We start from the raw sequence: 20,074 nt of genomic DNA, 5'->3' as shown, positions 1-20,074 counted from the left end.
TATTCCTGGTAACTAGTCTCTAGGTAGACTCAAGTAGTCTGCTGTACATCAGACTACTTGCTGTAGATAAGCAATAGTCCTAACATTCTACTCATACACAGAACAAGTACTAAGCAATATTCTGAGAAATACAAAGCTGCATGAATTTTCTAGACAAAAGCACAGTCAAAAACTGTACTAAGGCTCCTCACTGCTCTCCTCTGACACCAGCTTGAAGGAGGGTGGGTGTAGTCCTTTCATACATATGGGGGTATGTGCACATCACACAGCACTGTTCCACCGGAATCTCTATGGTTTAGATTATAATGGAGTTCTGAGTTTAGAGCTGAATATATAGAAGCTCTTAAATTACAAGAATTATTATTGCAAACCTGACTGCAGCTACAGTTGGTGTTCTTGGAAGATGCGAGTGCAAGTAACAAGAAGCTAACAAATTCATGCCAGTAAGTCAAGTTTAATTTGCTTTCCTTTTCCCCTCCCTTCTAAAGCTGGCTGAAATACAAGTTCCACTGTAAATGCAGTGACTAGCAAACATGGATGCCATTACAAATACAGCACTGCCAAGAGGAAGTCCTCCGTTGACTAATAACAGAGTTTCCAATAGCAACTGCAAGATATTCTGGGCACTGAACTGAAGAGATTTAGGGATATATTCTAAACAAGATGTGCTTTTTGCAGCTACATAATATCAATTGTGTAACATTTGGCCATAAGGTTTGGAAGAAGTCACCAATAACTTGTACCACAAAGGTAGAACTGGATGTTTTGGTGGCTCTTCAATGGCTTTTACCTCATCAGGTAACACTGAGCTCTCCTTGTCAAGCCTATTACCAAAGTACAGTTGAGAAAACAGACACAGTCATTGCTACACGGCCTGGCACTGCAGAGGTCCCAAGCTTTTGATGTCAACTGAAACAATATGAAAACGTGGCCTTTTATTTTGGAAAGAGGAGACTGAATGCTTGATAATATTTTTGCGTAGCATTTGTCACTGTCAGAGCACAATACAGAACATAATGAAATTCATTTGTTAATTAAGTAACCCATTCTCTGAAAACCTATTCTTTAATGCAACAAAGCATCCGTAACATTACAAAACCATTTACTAGAACTGGAAAATTACTTTTACAAAGATCATATTATATGACAACTTGTCAGTAAGTCCTTTCTTGCTGAGAGTGCAGGGCATTGCATGCAGTTACTTCCCATGCAGAGGATTTTTAAACTTTATTTTTAAATCTAAATATGGAAAATACTCTCAATTTCCATTGCTGCAGTTCAATAGTTCTGTCAGAGACTGCCCATGTATTTTCATAGGAGTAATTTATTTAACCTTTGAAGTAAACAAAAATCTGTCAAAAATATTTTCAAGGTTAACTTGTAAGCTCTACTATGTGGAAATTTTGCCAAAATACAAACACAAATCAGAGTGGAAAATACTAATTTCAAAGAGATGGTAAGCAGTAATGAAAATGAGAAGGTGCTAAGCAGCCAAATGATGTGAAAATTGTCATCAAATAACTGAAAACAAGAAACAGAAAAAACTTCCTTACAGAGGAACTGATACACTAAATACCCAATCTGACATCTATATAAAAGCTGCCTCTGAATAAAGCTCTATATACAAACACATTTCAGCTGGAGATGCCTGCTACACAAAAATTCTGCACTGCTGGTTTTTCATACTTCGGAGGTAAAATGTTATGCACCAAGTAATTTTAACCTTCAGTACAACTTCCCATCATTTTTAATTTTAAAATCAACCAAGTTATACGAAATGTAAGCACAACAGAAAAAAACACTGAGGGCTTAAAACTCTAGATGGCACACTCATACAATCAAAGACTACAACAGAAATACACAGGAGCAACTATGATGTTTTCCACTCAAAGCACATATAATCTAGCCACACGTACAGTTCTGAGGCCAGTTTGTGAATTATTGTTATAGAAGGATGTGCACTATTTCCCCAAGTTAGAATTGGATGATTTAATATAATACTATGCAGTATTTGCAGTTTTGTATTTCAACAGCAGTGAATTAAGCTATTTTATGATTCCACATACAATTAATTCTCATGGCGTGGCATCCATTCTGTCACACTCCAACCTACTTCATGAAAAAGAGTCAGATCCTACATGTTTCTTGAAGGCCCAGTGTCATGCAAAAAGCAGCTCAGTTATACAAATGTTCAAGCTCTGAAGGAAGGTTTCGTTGCTGGTTTGTTTTTAAGAAGGAACTCAGCTGTGTTTTATTACATCAAGTCCAGGATCATAATAAATACATTTTAATACACAGATTTTAGCCTATCCATCTATATAGATTAGGCAATAAAAAATCTGAAAGTCTAATAATCTTGGATGGTTGTAATAGCCATGAAAACAACATTGCAATACTGGTATTGGAGTTTGCCAAGGGTAGGTTGCTGTTCTTATGCAATCTTACTGAAGCTGTAGTAAAGCTGTGCAACTGAACAGCCACAGAACACATCTGAACAACATCCAGAATGATCAGAAGTGCAAAATATTTGAATTAGAGTGTTTGACTAATTATCTTAGTAAATGAACAAGTGCCTAAAGACAAAGAGAACAGTTTTACGGTGTGGTAGATGCTTCATGCTGATGGTGTAACAAACACTATCCCCAGTAAGTGCAAGGCAGCTGAACAAGCTCACATGTCACCCTCTCAGTGCATGCACCCTTGCTCCATGTGGAAAAGCCAAAGTGCCACAGCAAAAGGGTGCCCATACCAGGGACACAGAACAGTAGAGACCCGCACAGAGCCCCAGCTGAAATTCATCATGTGAAATACATGTATAAGAAAGGACACAGAGAAGGAAAAAGGGAATATGCATATACTGATCAGAAAATTGTGTGGACATGGAAGCATTTGCCCACAAAGCCACAGAGAATAATGTCTTTGGCCTTAAGCCAGTACAACAGCACCTCTGAAGCAAACTCCACGAGTAAGTTTTCTCCATTTCAACAGTAGTAGATACCAACTCATTAAGAAACCCTTAACAAACCTTTTTCTCCAATAAAGTGTACTCATAATCATTACTTGATGTATTTCCCAGAAAGTGTACCTCTGTAGCATGTTTTTACTCTTAAATATGCAAATAAGAAAAATATTTAGCATGTTATTAATCTACATATATAAATTTCTGATTTCCATTTGCAAGTTCAATAAGTCACTGTATTTTTTTAATCATTTAACAAGTTTATTTCTACAAATTATGGCTTAGAAGCAGGTACTGTACATACAAAAATCTGAGGAGACTGATGTGCAGCACTTCATTTCTTTATGTTGTTTATGTGGATAAGTTATTAATTTCAGTGGGTATTCATCACATTTCTTATAGCAGCAATAAATAGGCATTTTACTTTTCATAAAATGTTATTTTATATAGCACATAATCAATACAAAATTAACTTTTAACAGCACTAGAGTAACATAACCCACAGGTCATTACAGGTTGAGTGTGGTATTGGAAAATTTCATATTAGATCTCTGTGCCAAGCTAAGACTGAGTGATTTGCAGGGTCTCCAACATGTCTTCCACTGCCTTCAAAGAGTATTTAGTTTCTTTCTTACTGCGACCTGCAAACTAAACAGGAAAGAAAGGATTGTTATGTGTTATGTATCTGAAATTCTATGTCTAAATCCTATGAAAATAACAGTTCTATACACCAAATACCAATAATTAACTCTATTTACCACAAACATAAAAGCACAAAATTAAACCTCAGAATTTTAACCAGAATATAAGCTATATATATATATATATATATATACACACACACACCATCTTCTATGAAGCAAAGACAGAATGCTTTCTGTTAAAGCAAGACATAAAAAATTCTACTTATGAAAATTTACTATTAAATAATCCAGACAACATATAATTATATTTTATGGTTCAAAGCAACTATGATGGATGATGTACTTGACTGCAGCCTGCTATTAAAACAGCAGTTTCAGAGAACATTTGAAATAAAGTCTATCTCGATAAGAAAAAAAGATACTGAAAGATAATGAATACTACTAATGGCTTTAGAAAGGAAGGGGTAGAAGGATAAGAAATGTTGACCACCCCATGTTGAACTCAAAAGGGTTTTTCTAATGATGCTGACAATTCCCATCACTCATCAGCCATATGTAACAGAGGGGATTTATTGACCAGGTTGGTCTTCAGTCAAATGAAACTCCTAACCATTTTTAATACACCTGCACTAAAAAGTTTTGCATTTCAGGTTGGGAGAGGTGGTAAAGAAATTACAGAAATAGTAACTAAAACTTGCTTCTACTAAAACAACCTATTCTCTATTTAAATGTTAACATCTAAACACTCAATAAATTTTCAACTTGAAGATTTTTATTTCAAATACTACTGGTGTCTTGCATAGTTAGTCCTTGATTTATAATGTGTCCCTTCTCTCTTGTAATTAACTTAATTTAGCAAACTCTTCATGACCTGTTAAGAAAGATTAAGTCATCAAACTCAGGTAATATCACACCAGCAACAAGCTGCAGGACCTGTTAACCTGCTTTTGACCCCCAGGCTACAATGTAGCATTGTGATTCCCAATCAGCACTGAGTTTTTTTTAAAAATAGTTTTGGCACAGTAAATGATAAGCTATTTCAAATCAAACAGTTAAGAGAAATTTTGTTACTATGACAACACTTTACTGCTTAAAGATGTACTGAAAACACCGTATTTTGATGTTTTATATTTCCAGGTGATGAACTAGTGTACCAGGTTTTCATTCTAGTAATATATATAAAGCCATTCTTCAGGTTGTGCAGTTTCCACAATGATATGTAATAGTCAACTTCAGAGGCAAATCCAAGATTTCTTAACCCACTCCAAGGTGAAAGCAGAAACTTTTGCTTATATCCGACTGAATAAAATATCCTCTTTGTTAACACTAAATAAGCACTCGGAAATTCCAAATCCTTTCACAAAAACAAGTGAGTTTAAAAAACACAAGTCAAAAGTTACAAGGAAAATATTATTTCAAAGTCAAAGCATTCAGAAATGTCAATAAGAAGCACAAAAGCCTAAATATACTGTGGTCAAAATCACACTTGGCAAGACACACAGAAAGTATGCAAAGCTTCAAAATAAGAAAAATTTTACTTATTCTCGTCATGGACACTGGAAGCAAAATTGACATATGACATTAGTTTAAAAACATGCAACTTGCAAATTTCAAGAGCGGTTGCCTTCATGATACTGACATGTAGTTTAAGCTGAACAAATAAAATCAAACTCTGCGTCATAACAACCAGAAGCACACTTGGAAATGTAATCACTTCAAATTTGCCCTGATGAACAATTATTTTGTCTATTCAGCCATTACACTGCAATTTGACTGATTGAGCTGGAATCCATTTCTTAAATCATGACTTAATTTTCTGTTTCCCAAATGGTTAGTAACAAAATCACCTCTCTTGAGCCATAAATAACATGTAGATTGCTAACACAGAAGAGTTTAGCAATGTACCCAAGAAGCATGTATCTGGAAAATTACTATGAGTAGGATCACATTAAAGATTTCTGTGAGCATTAATCAAACTGGCCTGCCTCTGCTGAAATGCTTCTACCAGAGAACATGCTAAACCAATTACCTAATTGAAGAGTACCAGGTAGCCTTATTTTGTTTTGGTGTTGAAGTAACTGTGACTCATGTCCTCAGTTAAAACAGACAGAAGCTCTTCTCAGGGTCTGCACAGATGGAATGATCCAGTTTCCCAGTCATAAGGCAAAAGTAAGCTTATAATACTAATAAACTTAAAACTAATTCTTTGAATAAAGGAGTACTTCACTAACTTCTGAAATAAAATATTAAAATTAAATTTTATTTGGGTCTTTTTTCCACCCAGTGTATTAAATTTAAGAAGCCTGGAGCATAATGACTTTTTTTTTTTTTCCAGAGGATGTGTTAGCAGCCAGGAATTCCAGCTCTGTACAGCAGCCCTAGCTAAAAAACCTTTCTGTCTTCCTGAAGAAGTTTACATTTCTCCTGGATTAGACACAAATGAGAAGTACTAATCAGCATGCATGGTTACATATTTACATCAAAATAAGTATATTAACTAGCTGGAGTGTCAAAAGTATCTGTGCATTTCAGAATTTTTTAACTATTCTTTATCACCATGTTTTCCTGTAAAGAGCTGCAGAGTCTAACTAACACTGGTGAAGTAAGGTTTTCTTTCTTTACTCAAACACTGCTTTCTTTAAATGACAATAAACTAAGAAGTTCCTCTGATTTCATAGAGGAATGCAGAGGAAAAGGAAAAATCAAGTGCCAAAGCACACTGCATGAATGACAGAATAAACTGAAATAAGGGGACCAGTAAAAATATTTCAAGTAAATTGTATATAAAATAAATTTTAAAAATAATTAAAAAACAACTATAGCAGTCATTTGAAAAAATAAAGGCAGCTTTCCAAAGTTACTGAGCAAGCTGCTGGCAATTCAAGTTCAAATCCAAACTGGAAATAGGGAAAGATCTCACTGCGAGACAATTGCTCAAAAGTAACTTTTTGCATTAATTACTTGGAATTTGAAGTCACAAATTCATATAATTTGTATTGACATCCAAATCAGGATTATAAATTCATCTTGCTTTCTAGAACATGACCACCAGAAAAATTTCATTTAGCAGTATGAAAATGTCAAACCAATAGAACAAATCAATGTGAAACCCAACAAGCTTTTAAGGCTCTTACTGCACTTACAGGTGGATAATGAATGGAAAGTGGGAAGGATTTATAGAGATCATATAAATATCCAGCTTAAAACCTGTCTAGACATACCCTCCCACTAAGACTGGAACACTGTAAGGGCTTCTCCTGGCACAATTGACCAAGGTTTCATCCTCAGGTCCAAATGGTGACAATTTCCAACTGCTCAGCTCACGGAAGGAGCACAACAAATCAACACTGACTCATAGGGGGAGCTGCCACCTACTGCATCACGGAACACCACTGGCTGTAGCTGCTGGATGTTCTCAGTCTCTGACACAGAGACTGGAGTAGCTAAATGCTTCTGCAGCCCTGTAACAAGGTCAGGAGGGTTGGGATAGGGATGTCCTCTCCAGCTGTGCTCACTAGAGCTCCTTGTGCTCCTTCTGGGAAGAGGAATGGGGGTATTCACCCCATTTACTTGCCAGATCCTGGCTTGAGCTTGTGCACTTTCATTCCCCTAAGATTCTAATCACACACAGTGTTGTTCACTTTATATCCCAAACAGCTAACAAGAGCAGCTAAAGTAGGCTATATATATATATGTATGTATGTTAGTTGTGTTAACATGTCCTCTTCTGGTATCAACCAAAAATGCTTAATGTAGGATCCAAAAGAACTCCACAGAAACACTAATAAAAATTTCAAAATAAAAGAAAAAAAACAAACTAATCCCCCCCCCCAACCCCATTGCACTTAAAAATGCCCATAGCACCACACCACTCCCAATAAAATTCATGTTTTATTAGAGGCATTATGATGGCAAGAGAAAGCCATGTGGAGAGAAAAGAAGGAAAAAAAAAGATGTGCTTATCTAGATGTGAATCAGTTAACTAGAAACTGTCATAATGAAACATCCACTATATTTAGAACCAGAAGATGCCTATTTCCAGGTATTCTAGGCCAATCCACAGCCAACACTGGATTTAAATTTCTACCCCAATGTACCCTGAAAGGGGCTGTTTCCCAGAAGTGCTAACAAGTCTCTACCAGTACTTTGAACTCCAGTCACAATATTTACTTAAAATATGTGCAAATCCACTCTAATCTAAGCAGTTCATTTTACTAAGATGTAAAACATGGAATACTGGTTTTCACTAAAAATTCGCACATCTTTTAAAACCTGTTTTGTTCTGTCAATTATGAATTTGTGGTGTTTGGTTGTTTTGGTTGGATTTATGTTAGAGGTTTTCTTTTGTTTCTTTGGGGTTTTGTTGTTGCTGTGGGTTTTTTTGGGTTTGTTTTGTTTGGTTTGGTTTTAATCCTGCAATAGTTGAGTTTTCCATCTGCACTGTGCTCACAGGAATGTCAGGCATACTTCAAGTCAAAAGAAGTCCTGGTTAATTATGAAACATCAGACAAAGCAGTTAATTCACACACACCTTACCATCATGAGCAGGTAAATGGTTTATTAATGAAAAGCAGAGTGATTTGAAGAGCAGAAGAGAAATAAACTTTAGGCACAGAAGTATAAAATGCTACACTATGTCCCCAGGGATACAATGTTCTTCACTGTACAGTCAGAAGCTACAGGGCTAATTAGGAGAAATGGAAAATATCTCTAAGTTTGGACATATCAAAAAAACATCAGCCACAAGAAGCTGCATGCTTGGCAAGGAACTGAAATGCAGTATGTATTAAGAAAACTGCACTGGCTGTAAAAGAAAAATCTAATTTAATTCCTTAATAGACGGTGCTTGTAAAAAGGCCATTTGGCAGTATTAACTGTGAAACAGTAGCAACAAAAAAAAATTAAATATTGGGTTCCAATACTGAAATACTGCAGAGAGAAAGAAGTGTTACATGTATACAAAGTCTTTGTGTTTAATATCAATACTTTTGCTCAAAAAAAATGTGGGGAGAATTAGACAGTATGGTGTTGATGTCCAGGATTACTTATATATAAACTTTGCTTGGTAGATCATTATGAATAGCTGTAAGAGAATCAAATGGGAATCAAATAGATATAACGTATTTGGAATACACAGACAGCAGAGCCTGTGAGCTAAACCATGTTCTCATTCATTGTTACAGAAAGAAATAGAGGCTTATAATACAATAGGAAATAGGAAAGTTCACACATAATTTTTCAGAAAGTTGAAAATACTCCCAATGACTTCAGCAAGCTTTGATTATGGCCTAAAAAGTCTACATTTTCACAACTCAATGAGCATTCTTCTACAAAACTACACAAAACCAACTTAAGTCACAAATACTAAGGCAATTAAATATGATTTTGAAAGGTTAGAGTAAACTCAAGGAAAATAATAATTCTAGAATTTTCATTTGTCTTCTAGCAAAACAGAAGTGGATAACAAAATCGCTCTAAGAATTAAGACATACCAAGTTTTACCAAAATAGCTGTAGAACCAAGTCTTGAAGGTCAGTATTACAGTAATGTATATTCAGTTAAAGTTAATAGGAAAAATCTGTTTATGGCTATTAAGTAAATGATAGTAATTAATAACTGTAAAATATCAACCTTATATTAATTAAGGTTTCCAGGAGAATGTTAAAAATACAAGCAGATTATGCTGATTTACATGTCATATTTAACCTCTTGAACAGCAGCTGATAAAAGTCCAGAAAAGAAGTATAGAGCATGTTAAAGACTATCATAAAGCAAAGAAGTACTAACCTGGTATGCTCTGTTTATTTGGTTTGCTGCCCAGCTGGCATATTTCATATTATCTTTTTTCATTTTTGCACTCGCCTTTGGATTGGAAGCAATATGACTGGCAGACTAGGAATACAATAAAATAGAAACAAAGCCCAGCATAATTATAAAATTTATGTGCATGAAATAAGCTGAGAACAATCACCATCCTTACAATCTAAGCCCCATGCACAGTGACAGTGGAAAAAGACAAAAAGAATTTTAAAAGTTACTGGCAAACAGCATTCAGTAAGAATTAGCTAAACATTTTAACTATTGTTTGTCCTCCTTAAAGCTACCTTAGACTTCAGTTCAGTTCCATACTGAGTTAAGAACCAAACCTGGACATGATCAGCTAATCCAATTCGCTATTCCTAAAGTGAGAGTTATGAATTAGTTTTCTACATTCAATTTGTTACCATAGACAATATAAAATCTATCACTTGTATGTCCAAACTGCCATTAAAAACTTGAAATGTTTCCCTGTAGCATCAGAAAACACATTATAAAAGCAGATAAGACTCTACTTAAAATATGTCCACCCTCACCTGAAAGAATAAAAAATATTACTTAAGAACCAAAGAGAGTTTTCTACTTATATAAATAAATCCACTATGCACGGAATCATTGCTACTGTGCTAGTGTTTTTCAGCAGTTCATCATACTCTAGAGGGGAGCATGTCTTTAAATCCTTTTTCAAGAAGTTACTTTCCTGTGCCAATAACTATAATTCTTTTGAAAATACAGGCAAGACTTAAAGGTTAAGAGCACTTCATTAAGGCATAGTTACTAGCACAAAATTATCCATACTCCAAATGTATGTAAAATACTCCATATTTTAAAGCAGTGTTAATAATCTGAGCTATTAAGCTAAAAATCAGGGGGAAAAAAACAAACAGCAAACGGCAAAGGGTAATGTACATACATAAACATATTCAGAATGATAACATGGAAAATATATAATCATGCTTACCATGTAAAGTCCAAACAGAGCTCTCATATTTCTGTTGTTAAGTTTCAGTGCTTGTGCAAAATACTTTCTTGACAGCTCAAGGTTTTCTAGCCCCCCCTGAGTGTATTTAACCTGTAAAAATGGTAAGTGCCTGAAACTTGCATGTCATTCATACTCCAGGCATTTTCTCTGAAGCAATGATATTACAAAAATTCATCCAAGTTTGTTTCACATGACATTTCAAATCAGGCGAGTCCTATCAAAGGCCAAATGCTGGCCTGGGAGAAATCTAAGTTCTTTACAATATATACATTTAAAAATATTTAACTATATGAGGAAAAAACCCCAGCATTAATTTAATTAATGCATAGCTACAAGATTAAAATGTAAATATTTTTCACCTATAAATACTTGAAACCTTGGGATTGCCTCTTATGAAAAGTAACACAAACTTTAAATCTAAATTCTGACTACTAGAAATCCATACTGGCATTATGTTCCCACAGCATGCATGAACAAAGTTCCCAAAACAACACAATGCCTTTTATTATGTATTCAAAATAGCACACAAAGTTTAGAGGATTATTCCATTGTTTTTCTATTCATTTTCCCAGATATTAAATTAACAAAAACAGCGATAAATGCTAGAAGATATGCTTCGAAGTTTTTCTGTGAGAAAGCTACTTAGGCTAAGTTTTAATGTCAACCCAATTTTATCCATGTTAACTAAACAAATTAAACCCATTCTAAGAAGTCAACAATATAATTTAGGGGAAAAAATACAATCTGGAAAAAAAAAATTAATTCAAATGGCTAAAACCTTGAGTTAAAACTTCTAACTTTTACCTCTAGTTTTTTTTAATCTTTCTTCCACCAGTGCTCCTTCAGGCAGAATTTGGTATATGGATTCCAAGATCTGAGTCCATAGTAACAGCCAATATATCATAACCTCCTAGGCAGCATTGCTGTAGAAAGGTTTAACATCTCATGCACTCAATTTGAAAAGTGCATAAAAACTTCAACAAGAAGAGTTAATTTAAAATTAGCTTTATCTTCAATAATTCCTGCCCTCTTATATTTAGCTTAGTCACACTGTGACTGAGTCACTGATTAAGAAAACACAGATTTCAGAACATATTCAGTTCTATGAGATGTTAGCATTCTCTGTGAACTCTTTTAAATCTCCTAGGGAAAAATTAAAGAAACCATTTTCACCACTTATGTAACATAAAAACAGAAAATGTAATCAAACATAATTGATTTTTCTGAAATACCTACTTCAGCATATTGTTGACAATATAAGTGGTTGTGTGGATTAGTCATCATAAGCTCCTCTAAGCAGAAGGCTGCCTTTGCATAGCTGAGGAATACAAAAAAACAGTGATGAAATGAAACACAAGTACACAGCTCTGTGCTCCAGTTTTTTTACAGCACAATGAAAGTCCTACTTCCCCCCCCATAAAATCACATGATCCACAATTAATAAAAATGTTTAATTTTAAAATGTTTAGAATCAAGTTACTATTTTTACATCATAGGGGAAAAAATATACAAAATCTAATGGTCTAGGCATAAATGGAACAGCTCATGAAAAAAAAAAAGCATTTAATACACTAGTCTCGTATTAGTAAGTGCCATTTCTTATCAGCAAGAGTGATGAGTAGAAACAAGTATTAGGTACTATAAACTGAACTGAGACTACAAAATAATTATTTTGTTTCCTAAGAAACTTCAGCTACCTGAGGATTCATAAATGCAGCTCCTGATCACAGCATTTACACTGTCAATTAACTTTACCTACCAATGGTCAACCACAGAACAGAGATAAAAAAAAGACAAAACATACTAAGAAGTTCTAAAATTCAAACAATACAAATCTATGTATGAAAATAGCATCAGACCTCTCCAAATGGGCAAATCCTTATCATTTAAAAAGGCTAGTCCTTGAGTTTTTTTATCAAAAGCTTTCAGAAAGAATTAAGAAGTAAAGCTCAAAATGCAGGTTTATTGAGAAGAATCTTAGCTTCATAATCTTTCAAATAATAGAACTGTCTGCAGAATTTGCATCGTCTAGAGATACGTGATAGCACTACTGCACACTTTATGTGATGAGATTCCAGAATTCAGAGATACAAGGTTTATAATGACAGTGTTGGTAGATATTTAATATCGCAGTAAAAGCAATTTAGAAATTATGAGACCATATTAAACCATATTATCTGTAAAATCTCATATCCTAAAATAAATACATGGTGGTTTTCTCCAGTGGATGTTATGACAGTCATGTATCTGCATAATTTACTGATCTGGAGATTGAAGGGAAGCCACCTCATTCTCCAAAAGCAAAAGCCAGAGTCCCCATTGCAGAGCAGGGTAGAACTGAGGACTGTGTAAACCTTGTACATCTATGTGTGTTTATGAACAACAATGAGAGCATGGTAATTTCACAAGCCCTGTGACTTGTGACCCTGATAAAACATATAAACTGATATATTGCTCTCTTTTTTAGAACTTAACTTTTAGTTGCTTTTAGCCAAGAAGCCAATTTTTCCCTATTATCAAAATAATAATAATGATGCTCATGGAAGTATAGTGAGGACAGTGAATTCTTTCCATGAACTAAAATTCTACATATTACTTTTTATTGGAATTACAGACCAAAACAAATACAAGCAAAAGCAATTTCTTTCTCGAGTTTTATTGCACAATTTCATAATAAAGATTATAGCAAAAAAACCCCAACCCAATAATGGAGTACGTATGTTCGCACCACTCTATCACTCACTTTCGTACTGACAGATTTGACAAGCTTAAATATCTTTCTAGCCATTTTTTTTTTTTTTAGTACCTATTTTCTTGGAAAAGTGGCTGGTGGATTTCCCCAAACAAATGGAAGTCTGAGTATCAGTATTCTAGCTTATTCCTGAAGTCATAATTTAAAAGAGTTTAGTAACTATTTTCTTTGAGAAGGGGGTGCGAGAAGAGGTGACTGGAGAACAATTTTTTTCCTCACAGGGAGAATGGCTATTTCTTCCTTGACAATTTGATTCTTTTACCACCCTCTGAAAAGGAAAGAAGGAAACAATGTGATATAATTCAGGCTGGGCTGAAGAACCAAAGAAAGAGGGAAAAAAAAGATAGGCGTTTGGGTGGAGGTTTGAATTAATGCTGTGATATTAGAAAACTAGCACTAAGGCTTTGAGCTAATCCTCTCACACTGGGATTTCCTCCTGTCACTACAGCAATAAAAAAAGCTAACAAAAACATTAAATATCCAATAAGCAAGTTACTACAACATTCAGCATTCTTGATCGCACTGGGTTTTGTACCCAGGCGACCAGATGCCTCCAACTCTGGATCCATGTTTTGCTTTGTGGGCTTTTTTTTAAAGGTTACTAAAAGTTCTGGGAGAGGTATGCTAAAAGAAAATTGGAATATTGGTTCCTGTGATCAACAGATTTTAGAAGTAAAGAATTTAACATCTCTAACAAGTAAAATACGTAACTTTAACAAAAAATTTTAAGTGCTGTTCTCTGCTGCACTCAAACCACTTCTTTTAAACAGCAGATTTTTAAAAATCACTGAGATATACAGGTAAATAAGTAAACTCTTTTTGTTTGAAAAACAAAAGCCTTCTTAAAAGTATTTGGTAGCTAAATAAGCTTGGTAATTATTTCCAGTTGAGGCCTAGTATATTGGAAATGAGACAGCATACTTTGTAACACGAGTCCTTGAAAAAAAAAATCACTGAGGTTTTTGACTTACACAGTGAGTTTCAAATTAACAGTTTTTCTGTGGACTTAGCAAACAACTTACTCATGTTCATTGATGTAAAGTTCTGCAAGTTCATGCCAAGCTTCTTGGTCACCAACAAATCTATATAGAGAACACAAGATGGAAAAAGGAAAAAAAGAAAGAATGTGCAAAGGATTCTGTAAATGACTAGCACTGAAGCAAAAGCGTAAATTAAATGCAAATTCCACTTTAATTAAAAAGATTTAACAGAATAGCAAAACACAATCTGTATTCTTGTAAGACACTCACTGTTCCAGATACTCATTCAGCTCTCGGATGGCCTCGAGATTTTTCCCCTGGGCTTTTCGAATGGCAATCTTACGCTTTCTTGCTGCCTATGGGTTGACATTAATAAAGGATTAGGCCTCATAATTCCCTGGGTTTTTGTAAGGAAAGCAATTTGACTGTGCAAATTATTATCTCAATACCAGTGGAATTCCACTGCAGAGACACTGCTAGTTGAAGTTTATAAACATACCCTATGACATCCCACTGAGAGACTGAAAACCTTTCTTACAATCACATTATGTATGCTTTTCTTTGGAGGCACAAACTGTATGCATTATTTAATTCAAATAAATGACTGTCCAGATTCTGATAATTACAAAACAGCAGGGGATGCTAATCTTTAGCCATTCAACAACCCCCACCTTGTCATTCACAAGATCCACGATTGTAGAGCAGAAATGGTGACTGAGTCCTAGAGAACCCCACAGATGTATCTTGGTTGTATAAGTAGGGCTTTCAGCTATTATGAAATATTCTTCTTGGAGTGCTGAATGGCACCTTTAACTCATGCTAAATACACACCAATTTCCTAAACAAGGAATCATCTCTCATCATTCTTGGAGCACAAAGTAGGCTCTGCAATGTAACAGGAATACAAAATAGCCATTTCAATGGCAAAAACTGAGCAGTACTTTGATATGTGGGTAAAAAATGTATTTCAACTTATACTACATAAAAATGAGTTGTAAGAATTATAATGGATTTATATTTTGAAGTCCGTGGAAGTTGTCAGATACCAGAAGGGGGAAAGATATAGAGTACTGTAATAGCTGATTATTCTGTACTTTAATCCATTATTCTAGCTTCTGAATGATGCTGGTTACAGTTTTCAGGCCTGTAGGTGTTGCCAGTCTTACAGATTATTCTGAGCTGGAAGGGACCCACAAGGATCTCATTGAGTCCAGCTCTTAAAAGAATGGTCTTTACAGAGATCAGACCTGTGAACTGGTGTTATCAGCACCATGCTCAAACCAACTGAGTATGAACACACACTTGAGGTGTGATTCAAAACAAAGGAATCTTCCCAGCTGGGAGTAAACAGCACACCTCAGCCAACCTGAAAGTCATCAGAGCAGAAATCTGACAGAACGGAAGGAAAACACAACTCCAGCATAGCATAACTCAAAAAAGGAATGCCATCAGCCTCCTTCCTTGCCTGTAAAATCCCTGTGCTCTAGGGTGACCACAACCACTGTGGTCAGATGTGAGACAGCAGACAGTCTGGTGTCCGTGACATCTACATGTACACACACACTCTTGTATGCCATTTCTCCATGAGATATTATTAATTAAAAAAATATAAAGCACACTTCTCTAGTGATTAAGTCTCACTGTTTATCCCCTTCATAGCTCTCACCCTATTTCATATTTTTATAAAGAATTTATACAGTTAGGTATCACCTTTCAAAAGCCTTGACAGGACAACTCTTCAATAAAATCTTAAACAATTTTAATCTTTGAATTTCAGATAGCTCTGAAATCAACATTCTCATGACGTCCCCTAAGTTCACAGTCATATATATCCTGCAAGTTCTTGTATATTTACAGTGTTTTAAACATAACTACTCTCCTAAATATTTTTTTATCCTTTAATCCATTTCAACAAATCAAATGTTTCCAAATCAAGAGAATGGTAAATTAGTTCAAGCAACAAAACATAAAAACTAAAAATGCTTTTGACACTAAATTCATTCTTTCCTTTTAATTCATCCCCTTTATCTCCCTTACAATCACATACTCAATGGAAATTCAGTGAAAACAACTCAACTGAGGGAAAAAAAATGTCACCCTTCTGATTAAATGTAAGACACAGGCAGAGAGAAGACTCATCAGGGGCCAAATTAGAACACAAGCAGCGTGGTTTCCACTGCTTCTTTGTCAAACTGCAACCTGTGAAGTTACATACATCATTCTACTTTTACTGGGAGACATCTGGCTAAAAGTCGTAACTGGAAATTTTAACTGCTGACACTTTTATCACTGTAACAATAACACACGCTCTGTTTTATTTTTGCTTTTATAAAAATAAAGATAACAGCATAATTATTTTCTTTAAATTCAAAAAGAATAATCCCACACGCTTATCATGCTGTTAAAATAAACAAAACCACAAAATAACAACCAAAAAAACCCCAACCAAAACCATTGTTTGCTGTCACGTTTTATGGAGTTCTCAAAGCGCTTGTAAAGCAGGTCACCCCTTTCTATGGTGGGAACACCAGGGCAGTGTTAACCCACTACCCAAAGCTGACATTATACACAGCCCAGTGATCTGCCCACTGAGCCTGAAACATGAAAAGAGGGAAAGTGGGGATAACAGTGTGCACAGCCAAAGGAATGCAGCAAGAAATTACAGCCTAGGAAGACAGAAGGGTTTTTTGCAGGTAACAGATTATGGACTTTATAAATGTACCTTTTAAATGTAACTCTTGGATTAACAACTAGGTTATTTTCAAAATTTAAAGACATCAAGAGCCTAATTAAAGTAAACCCTTGAGAACAAAAATAACCTATTAAATATATAAAATCAATCAATGCATATGACAACTCATTTTGCAATGGCAAACAGGAACAGTCTACATTAACTGACTCTCCTCTCTGTTTCTAATGCAAGTCCTTCAATTGCATCCAAGTCAGTTCTCCAAGAATCTGGAAACAGGTTTTTTCCAGGGCTGCTTTACTTCTTAACCATAGCACTCGGAAGTAACATAAATCACTGGTGCCTCGAGACATTAATTAATGAAAAGTTACAACTATTTCTAGTCACAAATAGAAGCTGATGTTTACCCATAGCAAGCATGTAATCTTATGCAATCAAATAACAAGGACAAAAGCAATAGACATAATTAACATATTCTGGTGGTAGCACTCAAGAATTAAATGAGTTAAATATACATCTGACAGAATTTCCCTGCTGCACCAAATCCCATGAAATTTCTTCAAAGTTACACTTTTACAACTTTTTAAACTTCCTTTTTTTATCTACCTTCCTCATCACCAAAAATATCGCAGCATCTGGGCTTGGAATCTGCACTCTTCACCCTCAAAAATGCTGGGAAATAAGTTTATTTACAGAGAACTCCAAGTTTACAAAAGAGAGGCTCAGCCACTCAAAACAGTGCTGACATACTGAGGAAGAACAAAACGTTGTCTAGCACCACAGAATTTCTGAAAGTCATTTTAAAAGCACTGGAAAGAATTCATTGAGGATGCAGAGTTGTTTTTAAAGCAGTTTCTAACTTTTTCCATCACATGAATAAAATCATAAAGCCAAGAGATATGCACAGAGGTGTTCAGTGGATCTGTGATTCAGAGGAATGATATGACAGGTGAAAAAATAAAGACATGAAAACAAACTACTATTGCTTTTAATGGTATTCATAGACTACTCTGCTATCTGACTTCCTATTCCCAGATTTTCTTTGAATCATAAAGTCTATCCGTTTTTTCAAAAAAAATAAAATTCAGTAATTCCAGAAGTCAGTACGTTAAGAAAAATGTATACAAAAAGCATTACATTTGGCATTACAACCAAAACATGGGCCAGTTTGTGAGCTGTAAACTTCTAATTCTTGTTCTCCTTTATATTGCCCCTGAGTTCACTGTGTGAGTCAGCTCAAGTGCTGCTCTGTGAGCTGGGGCTCACACATTTTCCTGAGACTCCTGAGGACAGAAGCATAACCAACAACAATTTACACTCATAGCATCAATTTTTCTTTATTTACATACAAATTAAACAAAATGCTTCACTGCACAGAACCACTGCCAACACTAATAACCACTTTAGCATACAAAAATAGTGATTTGTTGAGTAAAGCCAGACTCGCACCAATTCTCCAGAAGCTTTACCTAGCATCTATATCATATTTCCAATTTATTACCTGCCTTACAACCAGTCGATAAAAGAAAACCAGGCAATTTCATGTTTTATTATGTTAAAGGCCCTCTTTACCAAAAACTTCACATCTCAAAATACAAACTCATTTTTAGGGGATCTATTGCAAGATACTGAAAAACTGCAAAATATAGAGTATGAGTCTGTTCAATTATTAATTTCAAGTTTAATTATTAATCTAAATTAATAATTAAATTAGTAATTTAATTTCAAGAATAATTTCAATTGTTGTTTTTCAAGAACATTCTTGAGAAATTATTTTTTAAACACAGAGACTTGAAATTATTTTGAAGTCTAAGAAGCCTACTAAAATAGTCACAATTATGTTGATAAAGATGCAAAAAATGGCATTCAAGGGGTACATTTCAGTTCTTCACATCACAGCAGTAAGACTTTCTAGAACAAGCCTCATACAAAAATTAATTCAATCTTCTTCCTTCTTCCACCTTAAGTAAAAAGGAAAATGCAAAACCGCCAGTGCTGTAACAAGATCCGCAGAATTTGACCATGCAGATATGATGACACAGATTTCCCGCTCAATTTTCCAGAGTTTAAAGCAAACCACTAGAATGGATATTGGCTAATTCTGTAAATCCATAATTCGTAATGGAAAGATATATGCATCTTAAAGAAATACTTAAAGAATCAGTAACATATGGACTAAGGTACTTCAATACATACAAATTTTTTAAGGAGTGAACCCTTCTAAGGTATTTCTTTTAAAGACTAATAATCCCCAATCTTGCATGAGAACTCCATTTGTCATGATTCTTTTTAATTAGCATTAAATAGACTCAAAATGAAGTGAGGACTTGAACATTTTTCAGCTTCTTTATTTCAATAGTAAAACATATCAAGAGAGAATTTTTAGGGATTGAGACCGACAGAAGAAGAAGAATTTCTTATCTGTGTAACTACTAAAGCATTAAACACATGATACTTTTCATCTTAAAAATATTTTTTTCTTTCTTTTTAATATTTTAGAAAATGTGTATTTGGTCTAAGAGTTTGATACATTGAAACATTTTCCTTCAGATTACAGTATGCAAATCAAAACAGAAGTGTAAACAACTACAACTAAGATAGAGAGAAAAAATGACACAGATGTCAAAAATAGCACATAATCACAAACGACCACAATAATGAATTTATTCTTACCAGAATTCAGACTTTTTTCAAAGTTAGTCATGCAAGACAGTTAAAGCTTACAAACCTAGGCAGGCACAGAGCTACTGGGTTGAAGCTGCCTTTTTTGGGATAACGTAACAAAACAAAAACATAACTTTTTGGATTCAATAAACAACCTATAAAGTCTAACACCAGCACAGAGCAATTTGACAGGAGCTAAAAAGCTAAAGCATAGGCTGGCTTTGGGTAACATGAAAAATGTTATATACCGACAAAAAGTAAGAACAGTTTATACAGAGGAGAGTAAGTCTTCCCTTATCTAGTGGAGTTCTTCAAGGAATCTCGAAGTGTAGGTGAATAAAAATCCATGTAAAACTCATCTTTGACTTAAGAAATAATTTCAACAAGATGTCTCAACTTGAAGCTAAAAGCTCTGAAGGAAACTAGTTACCACTACCTAATAGGGGAACGCGGTAAGTTGAAAAATATAAAATAGAGAAAAAGAATTCTCTGCACTGAGACTCCCAGAATCACCTGTACTAAAAACTACTGCTCAGCACTCTTGGTAAGAGATCGAACAAGAGAATTAGTAAGTGATGTAAATAGAG

General features: G+C 34.7%; 1 protein-coding gene across 1 annotated transcript in view; it reads right to left on the bottom strand.

Annotated features, from left to right (window-relative positions):
* Positions 1 to 3,198: 3,198 nt before the first annotated feature.
* The window catches only part of EMC2 (ER membrane protein complex subunit 2), a 36,893-nt gene continuing 20,017 nt past the window's right edge, over positions 3,199 to 20,074 (bottom strand). Inside the window, exons 6-11 of the mRNA XM_058832235.1 lie at positions 14,405 to 14,490; positions 14,177 to 14,236; positions 11,639 to 11,720; positions 10,382 to 10,492; positions 9,391 to 9,495; positions 3,199 to 3,607 (exon numbers count right to left, since the gene is read on the bottom strand). Coding sequence (XP_058688218.1) covers positions 3,521 to 3,607; positions 9,391 to 9,495; positions 10,382 to 10,492; positions 11,639 to 11,720; positions 14,177 to 14,236; positions 14,405 to 14,490 — 531 coding nt within the window. The 3' untranslated portion in view covers positions 3,199 to 3,520. The remainder of the gene's footprint in view (positions 3,608 to 9,390; positions 9,496 to 10,381; positions 10,493 to 11,638; positions 11,721 to 14,176; positions 14,237 to 14,404; positions 14,491 to 20,074) is intronic.

This window comes from Poecile atricapillus, chromosome 2 (assembly GCF_030490865.1).
Source record: "Poecile atricapillus isolate bPoeAtr1 chromosome 2, bPoeAtr1.hap1, whole genome shotgun sequence".
Taxonomy (NCBI): domain Eukaryota; kingdom Metazoa; phylum Chordata; class Aves; order Passeriformes; family Paridae; genus Poecile; species Poecile atricapillus.
Note: the sequence above shows the minus strand (reverse complement) of the source record. Positions and strands in the feature narration are given on the sequence as shown.